This window comes from Oncorhynchus nerka, linkage group LG4, assembly GCF_034236695.1.
Source record: "Oncorhynchus nerka isolate Pitt River linkage group LG4, Oner_Uvic_2.0, whole genome shotgun sequence".
NCBI lineage: Eukaryota > Metazoa > Chordata > Actinopteri > Salmoniformes > Salmonidae > Oncorhynchus > Oncorhynchus nerka.
Genome location: NC_088399.1, coordinates 24,414,007 through 24,431,680, shown reverse-complemented (window position 1 = coordinate 24,431,680; position 17,674 = coordinate 24,414,007). Strand labels below are relative to the sequence as shown.

The window sequence follows — 17,674 nt, the reverse complement described above, 5'->3', positions numbered from 1 at the left end:
TTTCACTCCAAACCAGCTTCCACACAGCTGGTTCAGCTAATACTACAGTCATTCTTCAATCTGACCAATAGAACTACACTAAAGATCTAGAGACTATAAATCATTCTGGTCCAGATTAAAGATCATGACCCCTATAGTTTAACATGCGTTTTAGAGCTGGGTTGTAACAGAAGCCTGCACATCAGTCCCCCAGGACCAGAATTGACCACCCTTCCTAATGGACTGTTATAATCAAATCAAGGCAGATCAGAATCTGTCAGGGTAAATTATGATTTTATGATTTTATATTCATATTGCCATCACATTCTTCTGATTGATATGATAGAGGCATGTTTTCAGGAGTGATTGGGAACAGTTTAACATGTGGACCAACCCCATGGTTCTGGATCACTGTAGGCTGATATTTTTTCAACGACGCCTGTAGGAAAACAAAACAAACAGGCCAACTGATTCCCTGCAACATTCACAACAGTCATAACGCTCTGACCTAAAATGTCTCGGGATGTGCTTGTCACAAACTTATCAGTACAGTCCACTGTCCTTAGGGAACATTGTGATTCAGCATCTAGACTGTCCATACACAGGTGTGATTCAAATGATGCATCTAAAGTCTACACAGCTAGCCCAGCCAGTAGAAGTGTGCTCAGCTACTGTAAGGCCGCATACAAACCACATGACGTGATCTCACTAGTGCAGTGAGTGTGTACACAACTCATTTTTGCCTAAATTCTCCAAAACAAGAACCACATTTCCAAAAGGAAAATAAACTTGAAATGGGCATCATACCTCGTTGAATAAAGTGGAACATTAAGAGTTATGTCCACGTGTTTATCAAATTAACTGGCTAATGTAGTGTCAGCTATATTAGGGGAAATCTCTGATTATTTTAACAAGAGACAGGCAGTGGGGGTGCCACTTTGGGACAAAGTCACACCTCTGCACTGTACAGTATAGATCACTGAACACAAATCTACTGAGCTACTCCGTCAGTGAACTACAAACTTCATATGAACTCTGTTTGCTGTGATGTGCACCCCTACTGGTGGAGAGGGGGGAGCACCAGTGTGTTGGTTTGTTATGCGAGGCTGTGGGAAAAGTCTCTGTTCTCTGATGGGTAGTGGAGAGCTGCTCAGGATTGTCAGAGGGTCACATTGGTTAGTACGCATGCCATGCAAACCAAAGAATGAGCATGTTATTTCTCTCCTCTCACAACCACTTGTACCACATCCAGTTTGTGAACAAACATACTCTCCCATCCATCCATCCCTCCATGCACATGCTGTGTAGAGGCCTTACCTTGTTCCTGTAGTATAGTAGTACAACCCCCAGTATGGTGGCCAGGCCCAGGACTATGAAACAGTACTGCATGTACACCATCACCATTGGCAATAGCACCAGGTTAGTGTGGAACGTCGTCAGGATTTCACCGTCGATATAACCATTCTACCACAGGGGGAGAGAAAATATCATGAGTGGACAGATTTATGGGGGTGTAGAAAGAGTTGGGGGTACATATATATGCTAGGGTTATGGGTGAGGAATATAGAATGTTATGGTGGAGAGATGGGTATGGGGTATACAGCAGGTTGGGGTGGAGAGTGTAGTGAAAAGCTTGTGTTCCTAGTGCAGTAGTATGTAACAATTCACACAAATCTAAAAGTAAAATAATGGAATTAAGTAATACAGAAACATTAGGACTAGCAATGTCAGAGCCCGGAGGTTAGGGGTGGAAAGTGTTGATGGTGGAGAGTGTTATGGGAGGAGAGTGTTATGGGGTATACAGCAGGTTAGGGGGTAAGAACCCAGTAAGTGTCTCATCAGTCACCTCCTCAAACCACATCATGGGCATCATCACCTCTGAGATCTTCCCCGTTTCCCTGCTCCAGACGAACACAAACAGTCACAGTTATACACACAAATGCATGCAACGGTCACAGCAGAGGAAGAGTTCTCCCATCAGAAACTACCAGATTGAACGGGACCCTCCAGCTTTATGGCCTTTGGGGTTAAAGGTCAGGGAATGTCCTTATATGACATGTACATGTTGAACTGTGGAGTGATGGGTTGGGCGTCAGATAGGGGTTATAGATCAGAGAGGTTGAGGGGCAGGTCCTAAAATGAACACCCTCCACCCGACCAAATGCGGGTAGATTTTAGCATTGGCAGGCAGAATGTCTAGCAGTTGTCACACAGAGCACTTGGGCAATCCAAAGCCCACATGTAAAGAATAGTAAAGAATGCATCAGTGATTTGTAGGCCATTTCTTACAACTTTCTGAAGACCTTACGGCATGAGAACGCCTGTGTAACGTTACTACCTGGTTAAGTGTCTCTGTAGCCAGTTAGCAATGCCGAAACAGTCATTTCTAAAACCTACTGAATTAATCATGTATCAATTGGCTGGGCATTTGTTTTGCAAACTCTGCCATCGCATGGCGCCTAGCATACTAGGGTGGCAGGGAGCCTAGCGGTTAAGGGCATTGGGCCAGTAACTGAAAGGGCGTTGGTTCGAATCCCGAGTGGGCAAGGTGGAAAAATCTGCCGTTCTGCCCTTGAACAAAAGCGTTAACACCCCAGCAACTGCTCCCGGGCACCCTGGACACGGATTAAGGCTTCCCCCGTGGACACGGATTAAGGCCGCCCCGGACACGGATTAAGGACCCCCGGACACCCCCGGGATTAAGGCCCCCCCCACCGGACATGGATTAAGGCCCCTGCACCGCTCTGGAAGACACATTTCAGTTGAATGCATTCAGTTGTGCAACTGACTAGGTATCCCCCTTCCCAATCCTTTCCAAGGTGCGCAATTAAAAATTAAAGGGCAACTACAATCTTTTTTTTTTTTAATCTTAGAGGCTGGTAGATTCTCATCTACCTGCCAGTGGCTGGTGGACAAAAAAGTTAGAGGCCCTGGGTAGGGGTTATCCTTACGTGATCCCAGACACTTTCTTCATGTACAAGTTGAGCTGCAGACGGATAGACACATTCAGAGGTACACCAGTCTCCTGCAGAGAGAGAAATTAATAAACTGCATATTTACAGCTTTAATAAGTCAAATGGGGAAAATACTTGCCACAGCAAGCAAGTAAACAATGTTGGGTTGTTGGCGGAAGAGCATGAAATATGTTCCCTAGACATCGAATGACAAACAAGTGGTCTGTACTGCGTGCACTAAATACTGAGACTAATTGAAATAGATTAAACATTTGGACAAGGGCTCTTTGGCCTCAGTTGAAGAACCAGTCGTTAAGCTTAGTGAGAGAGCTCGAACCAAACATCTTGTCTTACTCGTTTCTCTTCTCAGGGTAATTTCATTCCACTCCCTTGGTGTCCAAACACAGTTTGTGGCACAAAACTGTAAATCTACTTGACAATCGCTTTGCTTTCCAAGCCAAGCCAAGCCGCTTAAAGTCTGTACTTTGTCAAAAACAGGATCACACCTAGCTAAATTAATACTCAAGGGACTTACACACACACAGAGCTCAAAAATACCCTCTGAACAGTCTGAGCATCGGTCCCACACACAATCAACTAGGACTTGTCTGTTAGTGGGCTTAGTCGTTATAAAATATACTGAGAAACAATGAAAACATTTGCCTGACAAAAACGCTTTGTCCCCAGTCTTACAGCAATGTGTGTGGAGTTCCCTAGTTTCAAACGGAGGAATAAACATACTGTATAGGCCTGCATACAGAGTGAGTCTCTCCCCCCCTGTGGAAATGTTAGTGTTGCATTGCTCTTCACGCAGTAAATATTTCCCACAAATCTACAGCACTTAAGTTAGAAGTTTGTGTGTAAGCAGAACACATAAAAACAGATACAGGATAGAGACGCAGTCAGACAGACAGCTGGTTATATGCTTCTAAAGGAAGGAATTCCAAAATAGTGAGGGAACTTTCTTATTTATCCCTCATTTTACCAAGTTAGTTAACTGAGAACACAATCTCATTTTACAGCAATGACTGGGAGAATAGTTACAGGGGATGAATGATCCAATTGGAAGCTGGGGATAATTAGGTGGTCATGATTGCATGAGGGCCAGATTGGAAATTTAGTCAGGACAACGGGGTTAACACCCCTACTCTTATGATAAGTACCATGGGATCTTTAGTGACCACAGAGTCAAGACACCCGTTTAACGTCCCAGCCGAAAGATGGCACCCTACACAGGCAATGTCCCCAATCACTATCCTGGGGCATTTGGATATTAACATTTTTTTTTTAAACCAGAGAACAGAGTGCCTCCTACTGACCCTCCAACACCATTTCCAGCAACATCTATCCTACTATGCAGGGACTGACAAGGACCAACCCTGCTTAGCTTCAAAGGCAGCTAAAGATAGGGTCCTAGCTAGAAACACTAGCTGGTGTTATTGATTTATTGTGTGAAAAATGCATTTGAAATGATTCATGTGCATCCCAACACAAAAGGTTTGAGAAACAACCATTGTTATTAAGAGGCACATCAGTATCATCGCAGATCGTTAGTGACTTCACTTGAGGTGAAAGTATTAGCTGCCCAAGCAGACAGTGCATACTGTCACAAGCCATGAGTTGTTTTTCACCCCATCTGAAACATCAATACCTGCCTGTGTCATATCACACCAAGTTACTGGATAACATGGGACTTGTCAATAAGATTGATCTCCCAACCTCTGTCACAATAACATTTTACTGCCTAGATTCATAACAGACTAACAAATCAACATTATCTACTGGGTCCATTAGCGAACATTTCAGTACAGATCTGTAGGTTACATTCATCAATAGCTGAGTGAAAACCAACTGTCATTATCAAAACTGGAGATTAGATAGTCAGGGTCTGTCAGGTGAGGTCAAAGACTGAAGTGTTAAACTAGACTACAGTTAAACCATAGACAATATGTTTTTGACAGATCAGCAACTCTGTTCATACAAGTTGTCAATATTACCTTAACGTTTCGAATGCCGTTAGCGAGAAACAAAATTAGGGGGGGGGGGGGCCTTGCAAGCTCATGACTCTGCGTAGAGGCTGTTGGGGACGGTTTGCCAGACAGATTGAACCTAGTCCTGGACTAAACAGCATGCTTAAAATATCCTTTCCATTTGTTTTAAAATCCAGAAATAGGCTTAATCTGGGCCTACTCCTTGAAGTTACATGCATATGTAGTAGATCTACTTCATTCTAACAGTTCCAACACTGTTCTTCAGGCCCATCTTCATTCAGTAAAAACCCCAGCTCTGTTTGTCCACAGGACTGTTGAGAAAACAGCCAGATGCAAACAAGACCAGACCCAGAGCTGGTTAGGTACTGTACAGTATGTGGGGTAGTGTGAGTGCCATGCACTCACTCAGTCGTACACCCTTCCCCCTGCACACACGCGTATTCCACAAACACACTAACACAACCGTTCCTAGACACAGAGAGAAACACTTGGCTCATTTGAGGATAGAGTTCTACTATTCTGATCTGGTTCTGTTCAGACAGTTCTGGCTAGGAAACAGTTCTAGGAGAGCTGGATGGACCTTGGGGACCGCAAGGACTCATGCTGGGATCTAACCCCAGATGGTTAATCCCACATCGGGGATCCTTCCTCCGCTCTCCCTCCTTGATCTCTGCAGGGCTCAACTGTCCCAGTCTGATACCACTGCCTGCCAATTGTTACAGCAGCAGTTATGAAAGTCATGTCTTCACTTTATTGACTAAAGAAGCCTACCTGTGTGAAAGTAAACTTCCACATCCTCTATAAAGATACCAAGAGGACAGAGTTAATGGCACAGGTTGTGCACCACTGCCATTTCTCTGGATAGGGCTGTGGCAGTCATGACATTTTACCAGTTGGTTGTTGTTATGCAAAAGCCTGCTGATCTCACGGTAATTGACCGTTAAATGAACATACACATGTTTAGCGTCACCATGCTTCACTCATACAAGCATCATAAAAGCCTAAATACATTTTAAATACACCATTACAATAAACTCCAGGTCTAAAGAGAGTGGCTCACTCCATATGTATTAACCCAGTCATTTATTGGCTACCCAAGAAATTACTGGGAGTTCATTGGCAACTTTGTTTTTATAGCTTAAGTCAGCACTTCTACACTAAATTATTCTCTGGATGTGCACAAGCTCATGCTTTTTATTAAGCAGGTCTAAAGAAATAGTGATATGAATAAAATGTATTTCAGAAGAACTGAATAGGAGTTAGCCTACTGTATTTGGCTATGAGCCATGCCATAGGCTTGTTCATTTAGCAGACAAGATATGCTTAAGTCCCATGCCATTATTTTATAGTAAGAAGAATATAAAATTGAACTTAGCTGAATAATATAAAGATTTCCCATTCCCCATATGAAGTGCCCATGTTAAAAAGGGTCACACGCTAGATTGCGTTTTGACAACTTTAGTTGAAAATGATACAAAACTTCAAATGCCTTAGAAATCAAAAAGGCATAATGGGCAGCATGAAGCACTATAGGCTATTGATGATTTGAGAAAGTTTGTGCGCCGTTCCTTTCCACAGGCTGCACACACTGCTCTCTCAACAAGTGACCGTATTTTCACCCATCAGACTACCCTCAACTTAATCTAGTCTTTAGTTCAGATTTCAAATGGCCATTATCAAATGGGCAAGACAAAAAAGACGACATCCGTGTGCACTGGAATAGCGACTGGAGGCCACGTTCCCGTTTTCCACTCATGTTGGGTAGGCTACTCTGGTAATGTCGCTGTGCCACAGGTGATATTCCACCCAAACTACCCTCATGTTGGGTAGGCTACTCTGGTAATGTCACTGTGCCACAGGTGATATTCCACCCAAACTACCCAGTACTTCATTTGGGAAACCAAGTTAAATTTGTTCAGGAACACCAATAGTACCATGTTTTCACAAAACATATTTAATTAAACTGTTGACAGCCCCTCTCTGCACAGTGGAGAAAGGCATTAAGGAGAGTAGAAGGAAAAAGTAGTGAGATATTCTATAGCTAAAGTTAATGTGTCAGTCCTATTTATGGAAAAAAAAGCCCTATTATTAGGCTATTCAAAATCTAAAACAAATTCACTCGTAGGCTAAACCCGAATTTGTTTAACTTAGGTTAGACCAATTACGTACCAAAAATATTACAAAAATACTGATATGTTTTTCTGCCATGTGTATAATGCGGTTGGCTATGTATTGTATAATGGCACAATCATTTAAATGTTTTAATAAATCGGGCTTGGACTCATGTAAGCCTATGCACAAGCATTAAATATGCATATGGGTGTTTTGAATGAATCACCTTAGAAAGCACTGTCCATTTTGTTGTGTTAGGCTTTGACACAACATCCGCAACAACCATGTCCACTCAGTTTCAACCTATCGTTGAACTTCTTTCTTCAAATGGATCAATCACAGTGAGGTGAGTTTAAAAAACACATACCGTTTCGATAAGTGTTTGATGGGACATTTATTTTTACTGTTCTGATTACATTGGTAACCAGTTTATAATAGCAATAAGGCACCTCAGGGGTTTGTGGTATATGGCCAATATACAACAGCTAAGGGCTGTATTCAGGCTCTTTGTGCTGCGTTGTGCATAAGAACAGCCCTTAGCCATGGTATATTGGCCATATATCACACCCCCTCGTGCCATATTGTTTAAATAGAGCCCGGAGTACCAGGCCATTAGCAACCTGATGATTGTTAGCAGGTTGGGTAGGCTACTACTAAGGCATGTCCAGAGTGCGTAAAAGGAGATCATGATGACTCAAGTCATATAGAATTTTACTGCAGTAATGACTCATGACTGCTGGTGTGGTGGTTCATCTCAACAGCCCTAGATCCAAAACGTCACTGGTACAAGCCCTGCTCTGGTTGTTCCCCCTTACTGCTACACCAAGACTGGTCAATTAACCAATTTCTGGGAAAGGCTTATAGCAATCTGTGTGTCTACCATGCCTTTAGAATGGGTGTGGGTGAGAGCGTTACCTAAAACAAGTGTGGTTCTTACTTAGACCGCAATAAGCTAATCTTATCCCACTATGTACCATTACCCCACATCTATTGGGTCAAATAAAGGGTCAAAATACTAGCAGCTCAGGCACACATGGCCTTATCTGTAGCCACATTATAAAATTGTACCAATATTGTTATATGGTATTGTCAAACAGTACAGGACAGCCAAACGCACCAGTCACACCAATACCCTCACATCTTAGCTTACTTAATCAGTTTTAGTGGTACCATACAGGCATCATACCACCAGTATCATAACATTCATACCCATATCAAAATAATAATCAATACTGCAATTATAATTAGCTTAACGCTATAGGTCACAATGGCATAGGCTGTTTGTCACTTCATCTTTCTGCAATTCCACACATCCTCTCTCCTTAGCTCCTCAAAACACATTGGAGAAGGTCGTCTGAAAGAGGGGACGTAGACCTTCTCTAATATGGCTGAGAATGAAGCAAGGAGATGGGAGGTGAAGACTCGAAAGACTACCATCAGCATGCATGTTTTGGTTCTGGGTGCCCAGATTACACGGACTAGACTTTTGGCTGCTAATATCGGAGGGAGTTGGGTACAGTCAGACACTTCGTTAAATCACCCCAAAACCTGTGTGTGACCACAATACAAAGCCTAGTGAAGACTGCAAAGGAGGACAGAGCATCTAGATATGACATTTACACACCACTGCCACAGCAAAGCCCTCTGTATAATCTAGGACCCCAGCTACCCTGGTCACTAACGGTTTTCACCCTTACAGTCCGACAGACCAACTCATGTTGTTAAAGTTTTACAGCAAGGTCTTATTAGCTTCATACCAATTCCAACTCCTCCTCTGACTGTACTATGAAAAGTGTACAGTTCAGAGTTCACATACAGTACAGACAACTTGGCACAGGAGCTGGACAATTTAATCTTTTTTTAAAGATATCCGCTCTCACATCCGTTAGCTCAGGGGTCAGCAACAGGCTTGGTAAAAGGAATTTGACTAAAAATGTTTAATTTAGAAAATATTTTCCAATTACTCCCACAAATAAAAAAAAAAGACCTACATGGGGGCGTCTCAATATAAATCAAGGTATGAACTGATTGTATTTTCAAATACAAACTCTTTAGGGGCTTAGTTGTGGTCAATTTACAGTGTACAAATAATTATGTTCCGGCCTCCTGATCATCCTCTCCCTCCAATAAAAACAGCCAGCGGCTGAATCTAGTCTACCCCTGCGTTAGCATCTCCCACAAGTGTCTTTTAATACAAGCTTTCTGTGATTACAGCTGAACAAGATCATCTCTATGGTTTGCAGCAAACAGTGAGAGCGGATACAAACTTCTTCCTGACTCAGTCCTGAGTCTTCATGTGAATGTCTCTGAAAATTAATGTCTAAGACCAATTTCCCCCAGTCCAGGGGACAGATAATTGTAAGAAACGGTTAAGGCCAAGCGCTCTCTGTTTTTATGGGTTAGGTGATCGCCACTAGGACAGTATGTATGCATGCTTGACATGCCATACAGCTGTCAGATTAGATGTGTTATCGAAATTGTGTTAAGGATGAAGTGGCATCACTTTTACTGCCTCTCTGGGTGATATAAAAGTTGTAGAGTTGTAGGCAATACCAGTTTCTACCAGATAAATATAGATGACATATTGGGCAAACCGAGATACTGGGTAAATGTATGTTCTGTACATACCATAGTGGGTATGTTTTTGACCATGACACTACTTCTAATGATAAGATGAAAAAACAAAGTTTTGGAAGCGTCGACAGACCTTTACCGTATTAATGACTGGAGTTAACAGATCCACACACAGGTTTCAAAACGGATAGTTTTTCTTTGCTACAGTTGCCACTTAGTGTCAAAAAGGTAAAATAAAATGTCAAGTCAATCAACAAGGCTACTTATGCCTGACAGGCAGGGCGCTTCCAGGCAGCCTGAAACATTTGTGCCCCATTATAGAGATGTGCAGTCAGAAAGTATTCAGACCCCTTGACTTTTCCCACTTTGTTAGGTTACAGCATTGTTCTAAAATGGATTAAAGAATAAAAAGCTCAATCTACACACATTACCCCACACAATGACAAAGCGAAAACAGGTTTATAGAAAACAACAAATACCTTATTTACATAAGTATTCAGACCCTTTGCTATGAGACTCAAATTGAGCTCAGGTGCATCCTGTTTCCACTGATCATCCTTGAGATGTTTCTACAACTTGATTGGAGTTCACCTGCGGTAAATTGAATTGATTGGACATGATTTGGAAAGGAACACACCTGTCTATATAAGGCCTCACAGTTGACAGTGCATGTCAGAGCAAAAACCAAGCCATGAGGTCAAAGGAACTGTCCGTAGAGCTCCAAGTCAGGACTGTGGAGGCACAGATCTCGGGAAGGGTACCAAAAAAATGATGCAGCATTGAAGGTCCCCAAGAACACAGTGGCCTCCATCATGGGCTCCCAAGAGGTGCAGCGGACTAAGGTACTGCATCTCAGTGTTAGAGGCGTCAGTACAGACCATGGTTAAATTCCAGGCTGTATCATAAACAGCCGTGATTGGGAGTACCACACAATTTGCCCAGGGTCGTCCAGGTTAGGGTTTGGCCGAGGTAGGCCATCATTGTAAACAATCATTTGTTCTTAACGGACTTGCCTAATTAAATCTTTTTTTTTAATGTAAAACTTAAATGGAAGTTTAGAAACACCAAGACTCTTCCTAGAGCTGGCCGACCGGTCAAACTGAGCATTCAGGGGAGAAGGGCCTTGGTCAGCAACAGAGCTCCTCTGTGGAGATGAGAGAACCTTCCAGAAGGACAACCATCTCTGCAGCACTCCACCAATCAGTCCTTCATGGTAGAGTGGCCAGACGGACGCCACTCCTCAGTAAAAAAAAGGCACATTATAACCCACTTGGAGTTTGAGAAAATGGACCTAAAGGACTCTCAGACCATGAAAAACAATGCAAGCGTCACATCTGGAGGATACCATCCCTATGGTGAGACATGGTGGTGGCAGCATCATGCTGTGGGGATGTTTTTCAGCAGCAAGTAGCAGACTAGTCAGGATCAAGGGAAAGATGAATGAACAAAGTACAGAGATCCTTGATGACCTGCTCCAGGGCACTCAGGACATCAGACTGGGGTGAAGGTTCACCTTCAAACAGGACAACAACCCGAAGCCACTCCTGTGTTGGCTGTGTGCTATGGGGACAAGTCTCTGAATAGTGGCCCAGCCAGAGCATCACTGAAGACACCTGAAAATAGCTGTGCAGTGATGCTCCCCATCCAACCTGACAGACCTAAACAGGATCTGCAGAGAAATCGGAGAAACCCCCAAAATACAGTTGTGCTAAGCATGCAGCGTCATACCCAAGAAGACTCATGGCTGTTGTCGCTCCCAAAGGTCCATCAAAGTACTGAGTAAAAGGTCTGAATACTTATGTAAATGTGCTAATTCCAGGTTGTTGTTTTTTTATTTCTTTGTTATTATGTGGTATTGTGTGTAGATTGAGGGGAACATTTGATCAATTTTTGAAAGAGGCTGTAACGTAACAAAACGTGGAAAAAGTCAAGGGGTCTGAATAATTTCCAAATTCACTACATATACACACAGTACCAGTCGAAAGCTTGGACACCAACTCTTTCAAGGGCTTTTTAATTTTACTATTTTCTACATTGTAGTAGTGAAGACATCAACTATGAACACATCTAGAATCATGTGTTAAATCAAAATATTTTATATTTGAGATTCTTCAAAGTGGCCACTCTTTGCCTTGACAGTTTTGCACACTCTTGGCATTCTCTCAACCAGCTTCTCCTGGAATGCTTTTCCAACAGTCTTTAAGGAGTTCCCACATATACTGAGCACTTGTTGGCTGCTTTTCCTTCACTCTGCGGTCCAACTCATCCCAAACCATCTCAATTGGGTTGAGGTCGGGAGGCCAGGTCATCTGATGCAGCACTCCATGAAGCTCCTTGGTCAAATAGCCCTTAGAGCCTGGAGGTGTGTTGGGTCGTTGTCCTATTGAAAAACAAATTATATTCCCACTGAGCGCAAACCAGATGGGATGGCATATCTCTGCAGAATGCTGTGGTAGCCATGCTGGTTAAGTGTGCCTTGAATTCTAAATAAACCACAGAGTGTCACCAGCTAAGCACCCCCACACCTAATCCTCCATGCTTCACGATGGGTACTACACATGCAGAGACGATCCGTTCACCAACTCTACGTCTCAAAGATATGGGGGTTGGAACAAAAAATCTTTAATCTCAGACCAAAAGACAGAATTCTAACAGTCTAATGTCCATTGTGCGTGTTTCTTTGCCCAAGCAAGTCTTCTTATTGGTGTCCTTTAGTAGCGTTTTCTTTGCAGCAATTCGACCATGAAGGTCCAATTCACAGTCTCCTCTAAACAGTTGATGTTGAGATGTGGCTTTTACTTGAACTCTGAAGCATTTATTTGGGCTGCAATTTCAGAGACTGGTAACTAATGAACTTATCCTCTGCAGCAGAGGTAACTCTAAGTCTTCCTTTCCTGTGGTCCAAGTGAGAACCAGTTTCATCATAGCGCTTGATAGTTTTTGCGACTGCACTTGAAGAAGCTTTCCGGATTGACTGACCTTCATGTCTTAAAGTAATGGACTGTAATTTCTCTTTGCTTATTTCAGCTGTTCTTGCCATAATATGGACTTGGTATTTTACCAAATAGGGCTATCCTTCTGTATACCACCCCTAACTTGTCACGTCACAACACAACTGATTGGCTCAAACATATCAAGAAGGAAAGAAATTTACAATACAAGGCACACCTGTTAATGCATTCCAGGTGACTACCTCATGAAGCTGGTTGTGAGAATGCCAATAGCGTGCAAAGCTGTCATCAAGGCAAAGAGTGGCTACTTTGAAGATCCTCAAATATATATAGATTTGTTTAACACTTTTTTTGGTTCCTACATGCTTCCACGTAATTATTTCATGGTTTTAATGTCTTCACTATTAGTCCACAACGTAGAAAATAATAAAATAAAGAAAAACCCTGGAATGAGTGTGTCCTAACTTTTGACTGGTACTCACACAAATAAACAACATACACAAATATTACTCACAGGGTGGATGTCTATGAAGAGTCCATGTTGGTCCTCAGTAGGCTGAAGTCCCTGTACATAGTCCAGCAGGACAGGGTCAGCATTGTAGAAGTGCGGGTGGGAGATAAACACTGGGGAGTCTAGAAAACAATATTAATACAATTAATATCCTATGTAAGAAGTATTTGTGAGACAAGCGGTTGATTCCTGAATTTGAACTTTTGTTCAAATCTCCCCTCGACGTCAATGCATGATTTATACAAAAAAATTGTTATACAGAATGTGGGCATTTCTCAAGCTACAATTCAGCCCCAAGTGTATATGTTATATTGATGCATGTTCTATGGGGTGCTAGATTAGGAACATAGAGGCATGAGACAGCATTATGTTTCATTACAAAGGGCTTCTCCATCTGTTTACACAGCAACATGGCACCTGTGTGCGTTTGCCATACCTCCACTAGTCTGTTTATCAGACAAGGTATCTGGGTCATGATTAAAAAGATTATAATAACCGTCACCCATGAGGTGTGCCTGTATCTTGTGTGTTTGAAAAAAAAATAGGTGCAGGGAAATGGGGTTTTACAGCCATACACCGCTGAAGGAAATTCGGGTTAGTGCTTTTCTCAAAGACAGATTTGACCGTGGCAGCTCGGGTATTCGAACCAGCGACCTTTTGGTTTATGGACCAACACGCTAACCGCTAGGCTACATGCAGCCCTAACAAATCATGTTCATGCGTCCGGGTGTGCGTGCGCTCGTGTGTGCACTGACTGGATCTGCAGCTGCTGACGTTGAGGAGGCCAGACTGTCTGCAGGGACAGAATCCCTCGTTGGGAGCGTAGTCGGAGCCATTAGCGAACAGAGTCTTAGGAGCCACGTAACGATACAGAGGAATCCCCTCCATTATCCCCTCACGCTGGTATACCATCTCCAAAGATCTTTAGAGAGAGAGAGAGAGATACTGTATATATAAACTCAGCAAAAAGATACATCCTCTCACTGTCAACTGTGCTTATTTTAAGCAAACTTAACATGTGTAAATATTTGTATGAACATAAGATTCAACATACAAACTGAACAAGTTCCACAGACATGTGACTAACAGAAATTGAATAATGTGTCCCTGAACAAAGGGGGGGTAACAGGCAGTATCTGGTGGCCACAAGATGCATTAAGTACTGCAGTGAATCTCCTCACGGACTGCACCAAATTTGTCAGTTCTTGCTGTGAGATGTTACCCCACTCTTCCACCAAGGCACCTGCAAGTTCCAGAAAAATCCTGGGAGGAATGGCCCTAGCCCTCACCCTCGGATCCAACAGGTCCCAGACGTGCTCAAGGGTATTGAGATACGGGCTCTTTGCTGGCCATGGCAGAACACAGCCATACTGCTCGTTCTGTGTGTGGTGGCATTGTCATGCTGGAGGGTCATGTCAGGATGAACCTGCAGGAAGGGTACCACATGAAGGAGGAGGATGTCTTCCCTGTAACGCACAGCGTTGAGTTTGCCTGCAACGACAATAAGCTCAGTCCGATGATGCTGTGACATCGCCGCGGAGAATGATTGACCCTCCACCTCCAAACCGATCCCGCTCCAGAGTACAGGCCTCCTGTGTAACGCTTATTCCTTTGACGATAAATGCGAATCCGACCATCACCCCTGGTGAGACAAAACCGCGACAGTGAAGAGCACTTTTTTCCAGTCCTGTCTGGTCCAGTGACAGTGGGTTTGTGCTCATAGGCGACATTGCCGGTGATGTCTAGTGTGGACCTGCCTTACAACAGGCCTACAAGCCCTCGGTCCAGCCTCTCTCAGTCTATTGCGGACAGTCTGATGGAGGGATTGTGCCTTCCTGGTTTAACTTGGGCAGTTGTTGCCATCCTGTACCTGTCCCGCAGGTGTGATGTTTGAATGTACCGATCCTGTGCAGGTGTTACACGTATTACACAGCTGTCCGTTCTGTCTCCCTGTAGCGCTGTCTTAGGTGTCTCACCTAAAATGTATTGCCCTGGCCACATCTGCAGTACTCATGCCTTCTTGCATCATGCCTAAGGCACGTTCACACAGATGAGCAGGGACCCTGGGCATCTTTCTTTTGGTGTTTTTGAGAGTCAGTAGAAATGAAAACTTTGGACACTAAAGAGGCCTAACTGTGACCATAATTGCCTAGCGTCTGTAAGCTGTTAGTGTCTTAACGACCGTTCCACAGGTGCATGTTCATTAATTGTTTATGGTTCATTGAACAAGCATGGGAAAGAGTTTAAACCCTTTACAATGAAGATCTGTGAAGTTATTTGGATTTTTATGAATTATCTTTGAAAGACAGGGTTGTTTCTTTTTTTGCTGAGATATCATAAATATATGTGTGTGTGTGTGTGTGTGTACCTGCAGGCGTCAGGACTGTAGAAAGGCAGTGTAGATTCTTTGGTCATGAAGGGAGGCCACATTTGTCCTGCTGTACCATTGATCATGTTACACTGAGGAGTCTTCCAATTGGTCAACTAGAGAAAGCGAGAGACTGAGTGTTATCATCCATTGAGCGCTCTTCCTAGAGCAGGAAATTATTCAGGATTTCACTGCAGTCAAACTTTATTACTTTGGATTCATTTAATTATTTAGCAGGGATAGTCCACTCCATAACAGTTGCCATTGATTTCCATGGAGTCCTTCTACAAGAGGACCAAATCAGTTTTCCTCCATGCTTTTTCTAACAGCCCCTCAGCCCCATCTGTAAAGGTGAAGGCACATGGCTGTGTGACCTCACCTTGGTCAGGCCATTCCATGAGTCCACTTTGTGAATCAGCCGGATGTCATCTTTGCCGGTGTGGATTGTGAACAAACCAGTGTTTGAGTTGTTGAACTGATGGAAGAAGCAGACACAGATTGATATTTCACCCTTCACTAAAACCAGACAACCCAACCTAAACAGGTTGTAGATAGAGTACGCAAATACCATTTGAGGTTCTGTCACAGAAAAGTCCTAGGTGGCAAAGGTCCAGATGGATATTGTCATTAATCGCTGTAGTAACAAAGCCCCACCTCACAACCCATCCTAAACTGTTCACCGCCCTCATGTTGGTTGAGAGAAAATTTAGCATTTTTAAAAGCCAATTTCCTGCAATATGGCGGAGAGAGAACTTTGCAGTTAAACCAAATTGAATGTAATTTTCATGTCTGTGTGTTCTTATTAGCCAGCCTACTGGTTTTGCTACACTCGTTATGTCTAGTTGTCCTAGGCATAGCTAAGTGGTCTGTAATCAGACTTAATGTGTGCAATTAGGTGAGAAGTCAGAATATGAGAACAGTGAATGGGTGCCCCAAGGACACAGCAACCTAACCTGGGTCCAGGGCCAGCTCAGTCTCAACTCCTGGGTCAGTCAGCCCAAGCAATTATTGTTTGTTCAGTTGATGCCGAAAATAAATGTATACAAAAGAAAACAAAAAACACGCATGCCTAAAAAAAAAATAAAAAAAAATAAAAAAAGAGGTAACATTGTCACAAAATGACCACTGGCAGGCCAAGAGGCTTCTGGCCATCCCTCTCACAGATTGCCGATCACCTTGATAACCCCGCACCTGTGTGCTTATCAAGGCTTCACCAGACTTCCTGGCAGACCACCTGCCCCGGTTACTGCTACCCCCTGGGAATGGAGTAGAGGTTCGACCGATTAATCGGAATGGCCGATTAATTAGGGCTGATTTCAAGTTTTCAGAACTGGAAATCTGTAATTTTGAACGCCGATTTTGCAGATAATTTTTTTATACACCTTTATTGAATCTTTATTTAACTAGGCAGTTAACTAGTCAGTTAACTAAGTCAGTTAACTAGTTGCTCCTACCCTCTACTTTTTTGAACATTTTGTTAAAAATCGCGCAACATTTCAGCGCCCTGCTACTCATGCCAGGAATATAGTACGTTCATATGGTTAGAATGTGTGTATAGGAAACCCTCGGACGTTTTTAAAACTGGTTAAATCACGACTGTGGCTATTACATAACGTGCGTTACATCGGAAAGCGCAGGAAAACCTGATCACAGAAAATGGAAATAAATATCCTTGCGCCACTTCCAGCAATTGTTAACAGTGAGCCGAATTAGATAAGACCGAGCATTCAACTCCCACAGCATCCCCATGTAGTCGAGTATCTTGTGAATTTAATCCTCTTTGATTCTTGGTTGAACCGAAAGAGGGGCACGACGTACCTCCGGTCTCCGCCCAGATCATTCCGGAAGAGCTCTCTCCTGAAATTTTTCCCAAGACGACAGCTAATGATATGTACATCGCCTACGGATGATTTTTATCGCTTATTAACGTTTACTAATACCTAAAGTAGCATTACAAACGTATTTCGAAGTGTTTTGTGAAAGTTTATCGTCTACGTTTTGAATTTTAAAAAATGACGTTACGTTGTGAAATCGCTGTTTTTTTAGTTTATCACACAGTCTACATATAACGATATCTTGGCTTTATATGGCCCGATTTAATAGAAATAAAGACCCAATAGTGTTTATGGGACATCTAGGAGTGCCAACAAAGAAGATGGTGAAAGGTAATGACTGTTTTCTATTTTATTGTGCGGTTTGTGTAACGCCGAAATGCTAATTATTTTGTTTACGTC

General features: G+C 42.9%; 1 protein-coding gene across 6 annotated transcripts in view; it reads right to left on the bottom strand.

The window, feature by feature from the left end:
- Positions 1-17,674, bottom strand: part of LOC115120849 (scavenger receptor class B member 1-like) — a 54,550-nt gene that overhangs the window by 22,088 nt on the left and 14,788 nt on the right. For 4 of the 6 annotated variants that reach the window (XM_065017376.1, XM_065017377.1, XM_029649847.2 and 1 more), the window contains exons 5-11: positions 15,820-15,915; positions 15,441-15,556; positions 13,828-13,994; positions 13,076-13,194; positions 2,931-3,004; positions 1,826-1,877; positions 1,297-1,443 (exon numbers count right to left, since the gene is read on the bottom strand). In XM_065017376.1, the coding sequence (XP_064873448.1) occupies positions 1,297-1,443; positions 1,826-1,877; positions 2,931-3,004; positions 13,076-13,194; positions 13,828-13,994; positions 15,441-15,556; positions 15,820-15,915 (771 nt within the window). Of the gene's footprint in view, positions 1-373; positions 419-1,296; positions 1,444-1,825; positions 1,878-2,930; positions 3,005-13,075; positions 13,195-13,827; positions 13,995-15,440; positions 15,557-15,819; positions 15,916-17,674 lie in introns of all 6 variants that reach the window. The other 2 variants (XM_029649832.2, XM_029649840.2) reach the window with 1 other exon arrangement.